The following is a 12,979-nucleotide window of genomic DNA, read 5'->3' as shown; positions in this document are numbered from 1 at the left end:
TGGTCTTCCAAACGGGGAGTCTGGATTTCCCCTGTAAGTGTGTGATTGTTTCCTTATGTCTGATAAACAGCAGCCTATTGGAGCAGTCTACCATTCAGAAGTGTCCTTTTCCATCACATGTGGCAAGTGGAGTTTTATTGCCAGTCTGTTCTGGATGGAGCCATCAGCATGAGGTCAGCATGGATAATGTGGAGCAGGAAGGACTCCAGTTTCTTCTTCCTCTACTGTCAAGGTGCAAAAGAGACATGAAGAGGACATGGCAGATACGCATAGTGTATAGATTTCTTCCCCTTTCAGAGCAGCTGCACGCAGTAGAGCTGTACTGCTTCTTCACTTGGTTCCTTGTAAAACTTAATGCTAGTTTCCACTGGAACATATTGAAGTCTAAACTGGCAGGTGGTAATGAGCTAGGCTGCCTAGTGTACACTGTCCTTGTCTCAGGATGTTCACAGGAATTCTGGTGGTTGTTCTGACTAGAAAGGCAGACAGGTGGCTCCAAGGAAACTAAGGTACATTGCTTACCTTGTAACTGTCTTTGTGTTCTCTGTATTATCATAAATCATAGATGAGGGTTGGAGCCAAGAGTTGGGAATTGGGACTCTGGTCTCAGTTCCTAATGTAGATCCCTTGGGATCTTACCTGTAGAAGTTACCAAGTGTTGGGCCACCTACATGTTTGTGTGGCCAAGATGGGAAAATTTTGGGGCAGGTTTTGCCTCTGTTCAAAAGCTCTAAGTTTCCTAAGTGATAGATGTCCCAAACTGTGAACCCAAGACTGAGGGCACAGAAAATTAGAGGTCATTTAGACTATAACCTCTAACTCTCAAGCAGTTTCTTTATTTACAGATTAGGGCTACTAACTCTGAGCTGGGGATGGTATCGAGAGCCTTTAGATCTGAAAGTTGTTGTATAAACTGACAGTTTCTTTCTCAGCTCATCTGTTCCCTGAGTAGTTTGACATATTTGTATACATTAGGCATTGAAAGTAACTGTTACACTACTTTTTACTTCACTTTGACTTGCTGAGCCAACACTGTTAAGGAAGATGAACCTGTATTCTTTACTGGTTTTTGCAAATCGCCAGAAGTAAATTGCTCAGCTTTCGAGGAGGTCTGTGCCACCTCTCTCAGGGTATAGGTGTAATGATGAGGCCAGACCATAGGTGGGGAGCCCCTGGTTTGGAGAGTCCCTGAGCTCTTCCAACCTCAGAAGTGACTGGAGTTGAGGTGCCAAAGCTCAGGACAGGTTGGTAAGGCTGGCAGTTGTAAAAACATTCTTTGGAAATTAAGCACGTTCACGGCAGACTTATTAAAATAAAATAAACCTGGAGGCCAGTGATGCCATTTTTCACAGTATAACTTCAGCCAGGCATTTTGTACTCTCCAAAGCCCTGATTTGTGATTGATCTTAGATCTGCTGAGTTTGTGATCAAAACTGAGGAGCCAGAGTTCAAAGTCTTACGTACATGATGCCTTATCACTAGGACCTAATTATATTTGTGTTACAGGATCTTCCCCCATGGCCCCAAGCAAGTTGGGACCTTTGTGCATCTGTCACAAACAAAGGAAATCAATTCAGCTTCAGAGAATTTACAGCTAGTAACAGGGAAAATCAAATACAGGATGAGAAACCGAGGTACAGAAGCTAAGAGGGAGTGACAGAGCAGGTATTGCCATTCCCACTTTAATAGCCTTACCATTAAGTCATGTTTACTGTGCCTGCTTTCTGTACCATTAAATTGTCTTACCTGACTGTCTTGCATGAGTGGGTCCTTGTTTCTAGCTGGATGGAAAGCCTACAGTAAAGGTGTCCTTTTAAAAGGAGATGAGCACACATAGTTCAGGAGGTGGCAATCTTTGAAATCCTGCTGACAAATTGAACCAGTGAGTGGACAGAGATCATAATGCTTATCTTGTGCTGTCTTACAAGCCTGCCATTAAAGACAAAGTCTTGATGTGTTATGTTGATGACTGAGTATGTTTTGCAGAATAAGGTTTTAACTGATGTGTCCAAGCTACAGACTAACTTGGATAAAAATCCTTGCAATAAAATTTCTGTGGTGTTTTAAGATCCAGCCCAGAGTTCATGACTTCTGTCTCAAATTCTTGTTTGCTGCTGTGCCAGACAAATAGTCATGAACTTGTGATTTGTTATGAAAGTGACCATGTTAAAAACAAAAAAACAAAAAAACAAAAAAACAAACACAAAACCAAACCAAAACAAAAACCCCCAACACCTTTGGGAGATGGATTAGGGAACTTTGGACCATTCTGCTATGAAATGATTTTTTTCCTACCAGTTGAAAAAACTAGTCTGCCATGCTAGTCAGAAAGAGGAGGCTCATAACCCTTTTGTAGAACAAGGCATTAAGAATGAGAGGACAGCTTTAGGTCTGTAATCAGCTGGGATTTGAATGAGCAAGCATTTTAATTCCTGAACTTCAGACTACCCACTGGCATCAGCTAGCTGTGGTAAATCTGAAATTCCAAGCTTTTAATGGAGGTATAAAAGACCAGTGAACAGGTACAATATTATGCTGTGTCCTGACAGAGGTGAAGGGGGGCTCTATGTTCTCATGGCTGGAAATAGATTGGGGGGTGCTGGCTGTGGCAGCAACTCCAATAGTGTCTGCTTTTCTTTGTTTCCTTCTTCAATCCTTGCTTGTGTCTATTCTGAGATGCCATAGGAAAGGTGTCAAGGAAGCAACTGTGTGGAGCAAGGGCCCTGGAGGTGAAGTGTGGGGTTGTGTGGTTTTTTTGTTGTTGTATTTTTCTTTTTCCTCCTTTAGGAGATCAGTGTTTTGAAAAGAACCTCTGTTGTTGTATGGATGGAAACTGCAGCTGCAAGGTAACCAATACACAGAACTTTGGGTGTAAAGCCCAAAGGAGGCAGTGAAGGGATGTTTCTGGTGGTGTCCATGAATTTTGAACTGGCCCCCTTTATGTGCCTGTGGTGATCTCACAGCTCTGAGCTGTCCCAAGATCTATGGTTGCTCTTTTAGCTCAGGCATGTTAGCACATATTCTTCAGTGGGATGACTTCTGCAGCAAACGTGTTGTCATCCTGGAAGTCTCAGATCTAAGCCTGTTCAAGTTTGTCTTGCTTCTAAACAGGAGCAACTTGATCCCGAGGCCAAGCAGACAAGGTTGCTGACTTGTACAAGGGCATCCACTGTGCTGATGCTGTGCAGTCAGTCTTTTGAACAAACTGTTCAATGAATGGTTTGGAAGCAGCCCTGCTGTCAGATCTAAACATGAGGAGTAGATTGATTTAACTGTAGAGTATTTTTCTAGGTGTGTTTTTAAATAATAAACTTCCCTGTGTTTCAGCCTACCACCCCTTGATCTTAAAAGGAAGTCTGCCTGTACTCTGTTTAGGTTTTGCTTTTGCTCTGGTTCTGGGATGTAAATGCTGCTGCTGACTTCCACTTTCTGTTTCCCTTCCTTCCTGGCTCCACCATACACCTTGCCTTCTTGATTCAAAATGAAATCAAGTCATTATGCTAGATTTAAAAATGTATTTGAAATTAGTGCAGTGTCTAGATTAAATAGTGATGCTCAAGAGACATAGATGCAGTGTCATGATCTTTTAAACATGGGATTGATAGACTTTTGAGAGGTGTTTGTATCCTGCTACCAGTACCAGAGAAACTTTGTGGCATCCTGTCCCTCTGATAATTCAGCAAACTTGCCCTTCCTTGGACTGATGTGGTTTTAGGTTAACTAGCAAGCATATACCCCAAGTACTTCCTTTCTTTAATTTCTAGGCTTGGTTTGTGTGCAGGATCTCCTTTTGCTTTCTCTCTATTTTGATTTGTGAAAGTGATGATTTTTACTTCTAAGTGAAACTAATAAAACCTGCCTAATGTGAGTATCAGTGAAAGATTCTCTAGAAGCTCCTGGGCCATAGGGAGAGCTAATGTTAGTTGTTTGCTCCACTTGCATACTCTCTCCTCCTTTTTGTGCTGCTGAAGTAACAGCATAAAGGAAAACAGAGCTAGCTCTCCACGTCTCCATGTGAGGGTATATAGGGATGTTAAAGGGGTCGTGGGTGGAGGGGAGTTAGCAGCAGGCTTCCTAGGGAAGAACTGGAGAGGATTTTTAAGGCAACAATAGGAAAAAAACTAGGGAGAAATCTGGCCTTGCAGAAAGGACTCTGCTATTTTACTTTCATTTGTGGCTTTTGTTGAACTGCATCCAGAAACTTTCAGTAGATTTAACTAGAATGAGGTAGCTAAAATTACAAAGGGAAAGATTAGGGAGAAAAAAAAGGTTGAAGGCTATAGGAGAAGTTGCTTTTCAGATGAGTCTGGGAAATAGTGTTGGAAGAGAGGTAGGAGGAGCAGGAAAGGACTCTGCAGTTACAGCAAGAATGTGCCAAAACCCAGACAGTGCTAGACAGGGCTTTTGGTGTGTAATAGGAAAAGGTCATTTGGGGCGGTTGCTTTGGAATTGTACATCTGCTGGGTTGCCATAAAAAGCACTGAACATAAGGAGTTTTCTACTGAGGCTTCAGAAGAGCTCTGTTATGCTTCTGATCACAGTAGGGACTATGGGTTTTTGCCATTCTGAGGAAGATTTCAAAGACTACTGGACTGCAGAATGTGATATGATCATGTTGTTTTGCAGCCAAGGAAAGGTAAGACCCTGTAGATAAAAAACAGCTAATGAGCTTGTGAAATGTTACATCCGTTTTACACTGAGGATCTGGGAGTGTATCGCTCTTCTCCTATTACCTAACAGTCCTGAATTTTGTGGTACTTTTGCCCAGATAGACTATGTAACACACTGTCAAAGTGACTGGCAAAAGAATAATGTCCCTTGTGCCTAGTCACCCATAGCATATATGTGCTGTGTTGTAGATTGACTGTTTCAGCTCATATTTCACATGAAATTCTCTGACCTCTTAAGCGGGGAACACCTGACTCCTAAATTAGTGTGCAGCTTGGTTATGTGTGCTCCCCACAATGTAAACTCCTCTGGCAGGCTCCTGCCCGTGTTTTATGGCCTCTTATGCTTTCACGCTAACACTTAACATCTGCACCACAAAATTTGTAACATCAGTTTGTTCAAATAAAGAATCCTCCAAGCATTTAATCCTTGTTTTAATGGCTGATGTTTATTTTAGTTTGGGGTTTCGTGTACTTGTGGAGGGATTCTCTGCCCGTAGTCCATAAATCATGCGGGGCAGGAGTGAGACTTCTCCATGCTGGCTTGTTTCTGAAAGTGAGGCTCTAGACATCGGGCTTTTTGGTACCTCCATAAAGTTGACTCACCTCAGGTATGAGTTGCAGATGCATTTAGTGAGGATTTTTACTATTGGCTTTGGATCTTTTCCTCCTCCTCTTCATCAAGTGTCTGTGATATGGGATGTGTGTATTTCTTTGTTCTGTTTGTGATGGTTCATCCGTGCAAATGATAGTTGTTTTCTCCATGTGCTTGATCATGCTGGAAAATTGCTTGCGTGTCTGGTAGGCAGAAAGATGCAAATAGAGACCAATGAACTTAGTCCTTTGCAAGGACAAAAAGGACAGAAAGGATAAAGAAAAGTTATCCTGTAAAGGAGCTACAAACTTAAAAAGGGGAAGAAAAGGAGTAAAAAAAGGGGGCACACACACTCGTTCTTCTGTTCAAGTAGCTTGTACTGCTTTGCCTTACGCCTTCTGTAGTGTATCATCGGTGACCACCTGAGCTCTTTGTAGGATCCCTTGAGTCCATTACGTGTTACCTGTTTTAAGTGCTTGGACAATGTGAGGGAGAGGATAAGAGTAAGAGCCCAGATTCTCTACGTCAGGTCATTTTGGCTGTGTTTCTAGGCAAGCCTGTGGGGTGGTAGTTTTCCACACACAACCTCTAATCCCTACCACCCAGTGGAAAGCAGCCAATCCACAGTTTCAAGTAGAACTCATGGAGGAACAGAGGCCAGAGGCTTTTTGTGAACCAAAGACTACCCAGCAATTTGCCAGGAGTCCCTTTACACTGCTGCTCTCCAGAAATCACACCTTTCAGAGTTCTGTACAGCTGCTTTCTGCAAAGAGGTGCTGAATGGAATTGGCGAAGCCCCGCCAATTCCTTCATCTGCCTCTGGAGGAGGGAGCACGCCAGGCAATCCCATGGCAAATGACCATGGCATGACCTCTTCTCCCTGGAGTGCAAGCTACAGTGTAGCTTAGTGGGTTCCTCCTCTGACACAAGTGGCGGCTTTTCCACCAAAAAGGAGATTTTTGAAGTGAAAACAGAGTACTCTGAATTTATTTTCTTCCACTTAAGCCTTTTTAGACAGCTCATTCAATGCCAGGCCTGGGCTTATTTGAGTCTAGGCTTAGCCCCCCCTAAAGAGCAACTTCTTTAGAGGTAGATTTACCCCAGCTGAAAACTTCCTATGTATTAGGGAATTATCAAAATAAGAATTTGCTGGGGAAGTGCTGTTATTTCCGGGAAGGTTCTGTTTGCAAGCAGCAAGACCCAAAAGGTCAATGCTCTTGCTGGAATAATTTGCCGCCTTTTCCTTTTTCTCTGCTTTCATCTCTGGTATTTAAATGATAACCTTGTAAGTACTGCAGCTATAGATGCATGGCTATGCAGAAGGAGGGATGGGTAGATGAATGGAATGAAATGAACAAACAAACAAACATGGGAGCTTTTTCACAGATATTTGGTGAAGTCATCTTCATTTCATAGTTGGCAAATTGAAGGTGCATTCATCTTTCCATCTCTGTGGTATAGCCACTCCATTTTGTTTTATTGCCTTTCTAAAGTACTTAGAGCAGGGGATCTCTGTGTTTCTGTGGCAGCTTTGTCATGATTGCATACTCTTCTGTAGCTGTCCTGCAGTCCATGTGAAAACAAACCTTGAAACTTGGCTGTTTTCATCTTTGCTACTGGCACGTAGCTTCCATTATTTATGAGCACCCCAAGTTTTCATTTTTTGCTTGTCTATGGGCTCCTGTCTATCTTTTTAGACCCAGGGGGCTATTTCCAAACCCTTTTAAAAAAAGATTCAAATCAAGTTTCATGGTTGTTTTCTCAATTTAAAATACATACCAAGTGTTGACAGTTGATGCCTTGGGCAGAAAAGCATGTGTAGAGCTCTACTGGATGACTGCTAGACCACTCAGAATAGGGGTATGGGATGGACATGTGTAAATGTGCATATTGGCAAGACAGAAAATGTATGAATGAGCAGAAGGCAGGGAATACATTTCAGGTGGACTTTGAGGGTCTTACAGCTGATGGAATTTATGACCCTCAATACAAGAGGGTCAATCAAAGGAAACTGATGATCTGGGTGTGAGTGCATTTACCAGGCTGGGAAAGAGGGGAAATTCAAGCTGAATTATGTAAGGGAGCTGGTAAACAGGCTGTGGAAGAACAGACTCGGTGAACACTGACTCAGATCTGCCTGCTGCAGAATGGTGCTGTGCTAAGAGAGGGTCTCAAGTTAGATCTACAGAAAATTAAGAAGTGATTCTCTGCTCTGGAAAATGTGTAGTTTGACACGAGGTATTTGTCTGATCATCTGTTACGGTCTATCCTGTGTCACTTTTGTATTGAATGTTACGTTTATGCTGTTTCAGGACTTGTGTGTTCTGCTCCCTTTTTCATTGGAAGAAATCAGCATTAATACCAATGTTAATATCCATAGCATATTGCAGGGTAAGCACTAAGCAGATGTAATTTCAGTGAGTCTTGGCAGTTTGTTTCTTATTGCAAAATAAATTTGACTTTAATGACTTCATTTGCTTTTCTTTCATTTTACAATTGAAAACATGAATACATTTTTTGTGACTGCAATGAAGTGAGTAGATTCAATTTCAGATCTGAACTTAATCTCTCTTGTTCACGCCTCAGCTGCTATGCACATCTGCCTTTGAGCTGTGAAACACGTTTTACCTTTCAGTTCAGAAGAAGACAAATTCCTAATACATTAGTTCCTTAGTTTGGAGGAAAGAAGGTTTTAATTTTTATGTTCTGTGTTTTAATTTTTGTGTTAATGGTAGCTGACCACCGCTTCACTTTCTAGTGCTTAGAATGGGTCATTTTCATGGGTTCTTGTAACTTAATTTCATGAGTGATCAGTTGGTCTAAGGAGTCCCCTGCTTTTGGTACATGTACCACAATAAAGAGGCATGTGAGCTCTGTACATAGGTGGTCAGTGACTGCAGCTGCTGGTGCTGGTGCTCATGCCAATAGCAATAAATGAGCAAAGAAAGCTTGAGAAGGTCTTATCTAGCCTGACCTTCTGCACTTCTGGGTTTCATCCAGAGACTTCTGCAGTTGGCTAATGATGCATGTTCCAAAACAATCTGACTTAATTTAAAAATTTTGAGACTCTGTCTTGTGTTCTGTTACATTGCTCTAGTAGTGCTGGTAGCAAGCAAAAATGCAACTGACGGAAATATTGAGTCCAGGAATATCTTACAACTTCCCTGGCTAATGAGAACTTGGAGAGTCTAGAGTGTACACTGCATCCCAATGCACGATCTTGTATGCTAAAGTTCTCTTCAACAGATTTTTTCCTTAATTAGCACTTGTTCCATTATAGTGGAATGTTACCCCTTTCACAAGCAAGATTTCCAGTTTCTGAAATTTTTGCAAAAGCGTGACTTCTTGGTTTGAATTACAGTTAATCTTTTTCTTTTCTGGACTTTTCTTTTCCCATCCTTTCTTATTTGCATGTAATCTGGTGGTCTCATACAGATCTGCACACTGAGGTACAGATATACTTGTGAAGGAACCCCTCTTGGTTGCTGCTTTTTATCAGCAAAGAACACTTTAATTAAAGGTCATTGCAATTTGAAAGTGCACAAGAGTGTGTTGAAAAGAGTATGAATGCTTTATTATGATCTATCAGCCTTAATAAGCATTTTGATTTTTAGAAAAGAAGAGACAAAAGAAAATGAAATCAACCAGTGACTGGAGGGAGAGAAGAAATGCCATTCGGCTTACCAACGAGTACACAGTAGAAACCCTGGTGGTGGCAGATGCTGATATGGTCCAATACCACGGTGCAGAGGCTGCCCAAAGGTTCATCCTCACAGTTATGAACATGGTAAGTAGGCACTTTACTCTCAAAAGAAGAAGCAGGAGCAAACAGATCATATCCAGGGTAGGTTAAAGCTGACTTCCTTGACAGCAGAAATGGGTAACTGTTTTGACCTTGAGGTATGAGGAAAGGTTTTGGTTTACTTGTGTTACGTGCCTCTTCTCCTCCATCTGTGCAATTCCCTGTATTTGCCTAAGAACATCACAATAAATAAAAAAAAATTGAAATTGAAATGACAAGTTTTCAGTTAAGAAATATTCCATAATTTTTCAGGAGTGGTGTTTTCTACCACATTTTTTGTACTGCTATGGTTTATCTTGGAAAAGAGTATCCCAGAGTAGATAGATGGTCTTCTCTGACATGATTTTTCTTGGGTTTCTAAAGATTTCCATGGCACACCTGTTTCATAAGAGGTATTTCTCTGTGGGTCATTGTCATAGTGGGCAGTCAAAGTGTTATTGAAGACAGCAGTCATATTGATTTCCAGCAGAAAACCTGGCTTTAAGTCAGTTAGAAACACCTTTTATCTCTGGTTTTTACATAATGAACATGGCTTCCTCCCTTGCTATAGAAAACATGGCAAATACCATCAAACTGCCTGCTAATCCCCTTCTCTTTACCCCGGGACCTCTTGTGCTACATGAAGTGGCGCTGATCATACCTCTGAACAGTTGATGGAATTGGGCTTTAGAAGCATTCTAGAGTTCTGCAGAGAATCTGCCAGGAGTGAGGAGAGCCATTTGAAATTGCAAGATCATATGAAGTGTGGGTGTTAATTTGTTAGCTGTCCTAGTATTTAAGCCTTCTGTCTCAGTTGATAAGGGAACACAAAGCCTCTCACAATGAATGCTTGCTCACTTGTTGGCAGTGACAATTAAGAGATAATGGCTGAATTGGATGCAGACACTGAAAACTCTGCTCAGAGATGGCACGATTCCTTCCAGAAGCACAAGGAAGCCTTAGAGGAAGATTGTGTTCCTCTGCCCATACTACTATAACATCCAGGAACAGTTTGTTTTCCTGACTACTGCTCTGTTGTTCGTGAGCAGCAAATTGGCTTGGAAAAAAATAGCAGTTCTAAACAGTAATTAACTGGTCATGCTTCCCAGTGAAGAGCCAAGAGATGGATTCTCAATGTGTAATCCGGCTATGGGGCAACAGCTTTTTAAAAGGCCTGGTATTCCTTTATCAAGCACTGGTATGAGGGAGCTCTACTGTAGTGCAATGCTTTGCTGATTAAGCAGGGAGTTTGTTTAATTAGTCTTTTCTATGTTCCTTCCTCTACCTTTTATTTTGCCTTCTAGCATGCTGTGACAGTAGTCACTTAATAAGGCTTCATTGTGTCTCTACATTTATTTGGATTGGTTTGTAGGAAATGTCTTCTTGCAACAAAATCCATTTATGTCACCATAACTTCAGGGTCTACTTACTGGCTTTCTTGCATTTAAGGATGTGTTTACTGGGGGCACAAGAGCCTTATTCTTCTCATAGCCATGATCCAACTTTAAATTCACGTACCAGTTTTGCAGTGAGCAGCCAGAACATAAGTTGAGCTCTGAACAAATTTGCTTCTCAAGTCACTTTTTGAATTAACAGAAATGCATATTCAGATGTAATGTATGTGTCAAGGCTGAGTTTCTTCCTTATGTCAGATACTTTGGACCTTGAGAGGGGTGATGGATGCTTTTTGCTTGCAGTGGCAGCCCAGGGGTCCTCCTAAAATCTGTTCCGCACTGACTTATCAGTGAGATAATAAAAATTGTGCCATTGTACCCCATAGTTCTGCTAGGGCTGGGACAGGGCATTATGGCTGTGAGAGCTTTTAAAACATGTGCCTTGATGATCCTCATGGCAAAAGGTTAATTATTTCAGTGTAGTCATTAGTGCTTCTCTGTGTTGTGTAGCTTTATCAGCCTGTGAAGATTATTAGGATTGAGTACGCTGATAGACCAAATCCTAAACAAATGATGGCTATGAATACTGTTCTCTGTCCAGGCTGAGGAGTACTGCAAGGATATCTCAGCAATATCTTGCCAGGAATATCTTGCCAGGTGTGAATATATGTGTGTGGAGAGGTGCCGATAGATGGGTTGGGTTCTCTAAACCCATTTACTGAACAAATATTGAAGCTTAGTTTCCAATGGATTTGGCTGATGGACTTTTAAGCTAGGTTCTGATGCTGTAGTGTGAGCTCACCCCTTTATTAGACACTAGAGAGTGCACATGGAAAGAGGACTTTGGCTGAGGAACACATTTATCTGACATCTCCTAAGGTGCAAAGTCCAGCTGAAATGTTTCCCACTGTTAAGTCATTGCTCCTAGGGGCTCACCCATGTGGTTTTTCTGATGTCTGATAGGATTTGAATTTATGTTTCAGCTTTTCAACCTTCAGAGGAGCACTGACAGAGTCTCTCTCCTTTGTCTGGCCACCTACATTTCCACACTTGCAGGAACATAATATCTTTCAGGCCTCTACCTTCCTGAGGAAACTGGTTGTGAGTGGCTGGCAAGATCAGAAGATACCAAGGAATAATAATAGGCAAACATATAGATGGCATCATTTCATAAATCTTTTATTCTGAGGCTATAAAACAGGTGAGATTCAAGGAAATTAAAGGGTATTTTAACATTCCATTTGCCATAATGAAAGCTGATTTTCATCCCAGCAAAAGAGGCTGAAGAATGATTCAGAAAAAGTATTTCAGGAAGAGAGATAGGATGGTCATGGGGTTTAGGTAGGCCTTAGCTGAACTCTTCACTCAGCCACTCTTTGGTAGTGCCTGAACCAGCCACGGTGAATCTTTGCATGGTAGTTTCTCATCTGTAAAACCATGGTGTGAGGAATAGCACAGCCCTAAGTCCTTTACATCCTTCTCTGGTGCAGGATATGTTGTGCTCTATGTAGCCAAGCAAATGAAGGCCTCCTGGCTGCTTGGAGTCTTTCTTTCCTGCCTGCCTCGATACAACTTCTGTCAGCCTTCTGTGACTGTTAATTGGGGGACAGGATTTGCCCTGTGATATTAGCCAATGCTTATTCAGCTATACTGCAGCATGGCAGGCTGCCTTTAAAAGAAACCAGAATGTTAATTTTGGCTTGGATGCTTGCATTTAAGCAAATAGAATATTACTAGTCAGGGGTATATTAACTTAACTCCTCTCTGTAAGCCATTACGTTTACTGTCAAACCACAAAACAAGCATTAAGAGGTCTTATTAATGCATTTTATATTTATAGACATTTTAAATAAAGTGATCTGCCTTAAAGTATTTAATATCTATTTATGTTACAAGAATTTTTGAAGGGAAAAAAGTCAGCATTACAAAATACTGTTTTATTGCTCCTTTGGTAAATGAGAATCTTAGGGGGAAAAAACCCCACCACCCTGCTCTAGAATAACAGCTAAGAAACACGGCAAACCCCTTTTGAAACTCAGGAATAATAGGTAGTTCTTCATATAGCAAATGCTGTGTTCTTAATTCGGTATTCTGTAGTTCTGACCATCCTGATCAGAGAATAGATTCACGTTAAAAGTACTTGTTTTTTCTGAATGTCAAATAGACGTGCAAACTCTTCTGTTTACTAAAGCAATATTTGAAGTTGTAAGACAGATTTTTCCAAGATCATGAAATAATTTCCCTCTAAGGTACTCTGTAATGTATGAGTAGGAACAAGCATGGCTTCAGGGCTTTGAGTTGACTTAATTTTAAGTCACCACCTCTAAAATAAAATCTTTTCTTGTTTTCTGACAAGGGACTTGATTCAGTATGATATTCCTGATGGTTTTGTGATAATGTTAAAAAAATAAGCCGATAAAGAAGTTGTCACCATGCACTTCTGCAGCCTTAGTGAGGCAGTGAGTTTGTAGGCATGCTGGATGTAAGGACATGGACAGGGAGAGATACCAGCGGAATTATAGAAATGCAAACCCAGCTACTT

The 12,979-nt window shown here is 41.3% G+C and overlaps 1 protein-coding gene across 1 annotated transcript in view; it reads left to right on the top strand.

Moving 5' to 3' along the window:
- Positions 1-12,979, top strand: part of ADAMTS17 (ADAM metallopeptidase with thrombospondin type 1 motif 17) — a 192,240-nt gene that overhangs the window by 18,734 nt on the left and 160,527 nt on the right. Inside the window, exon 4 of the mRNA XM_056347461.1 lies at positions 8,877-9,049. Within this exon, the coding sequence (XP_056203436.1) occupies positions 8,877-9,049 (173 nt within the window). The remainder of the gene's footprint in view (positions 1-8,876; positions 9,050-12,979) is intronic.

The sequence above is a fragment of the Falco biarmicus genome, chromosome 7 (genome assembly GCF_023638135.1).
Source record: "Falco biarmicus isolate bFalBia1 chromosome 7, bFalBia1.pri, whole genome shotgun sequence".
NCBI lineage: Eukaryota > Metazoa > Chordata > Aves > Falconiformes > Falconidae > Falco > Falco biarmicus.
The sequence above is the reverse complement of the archived record's forward strand: the minus strand, read 5'-3'. Positions and strand labels throughout refer to the sequence as shown.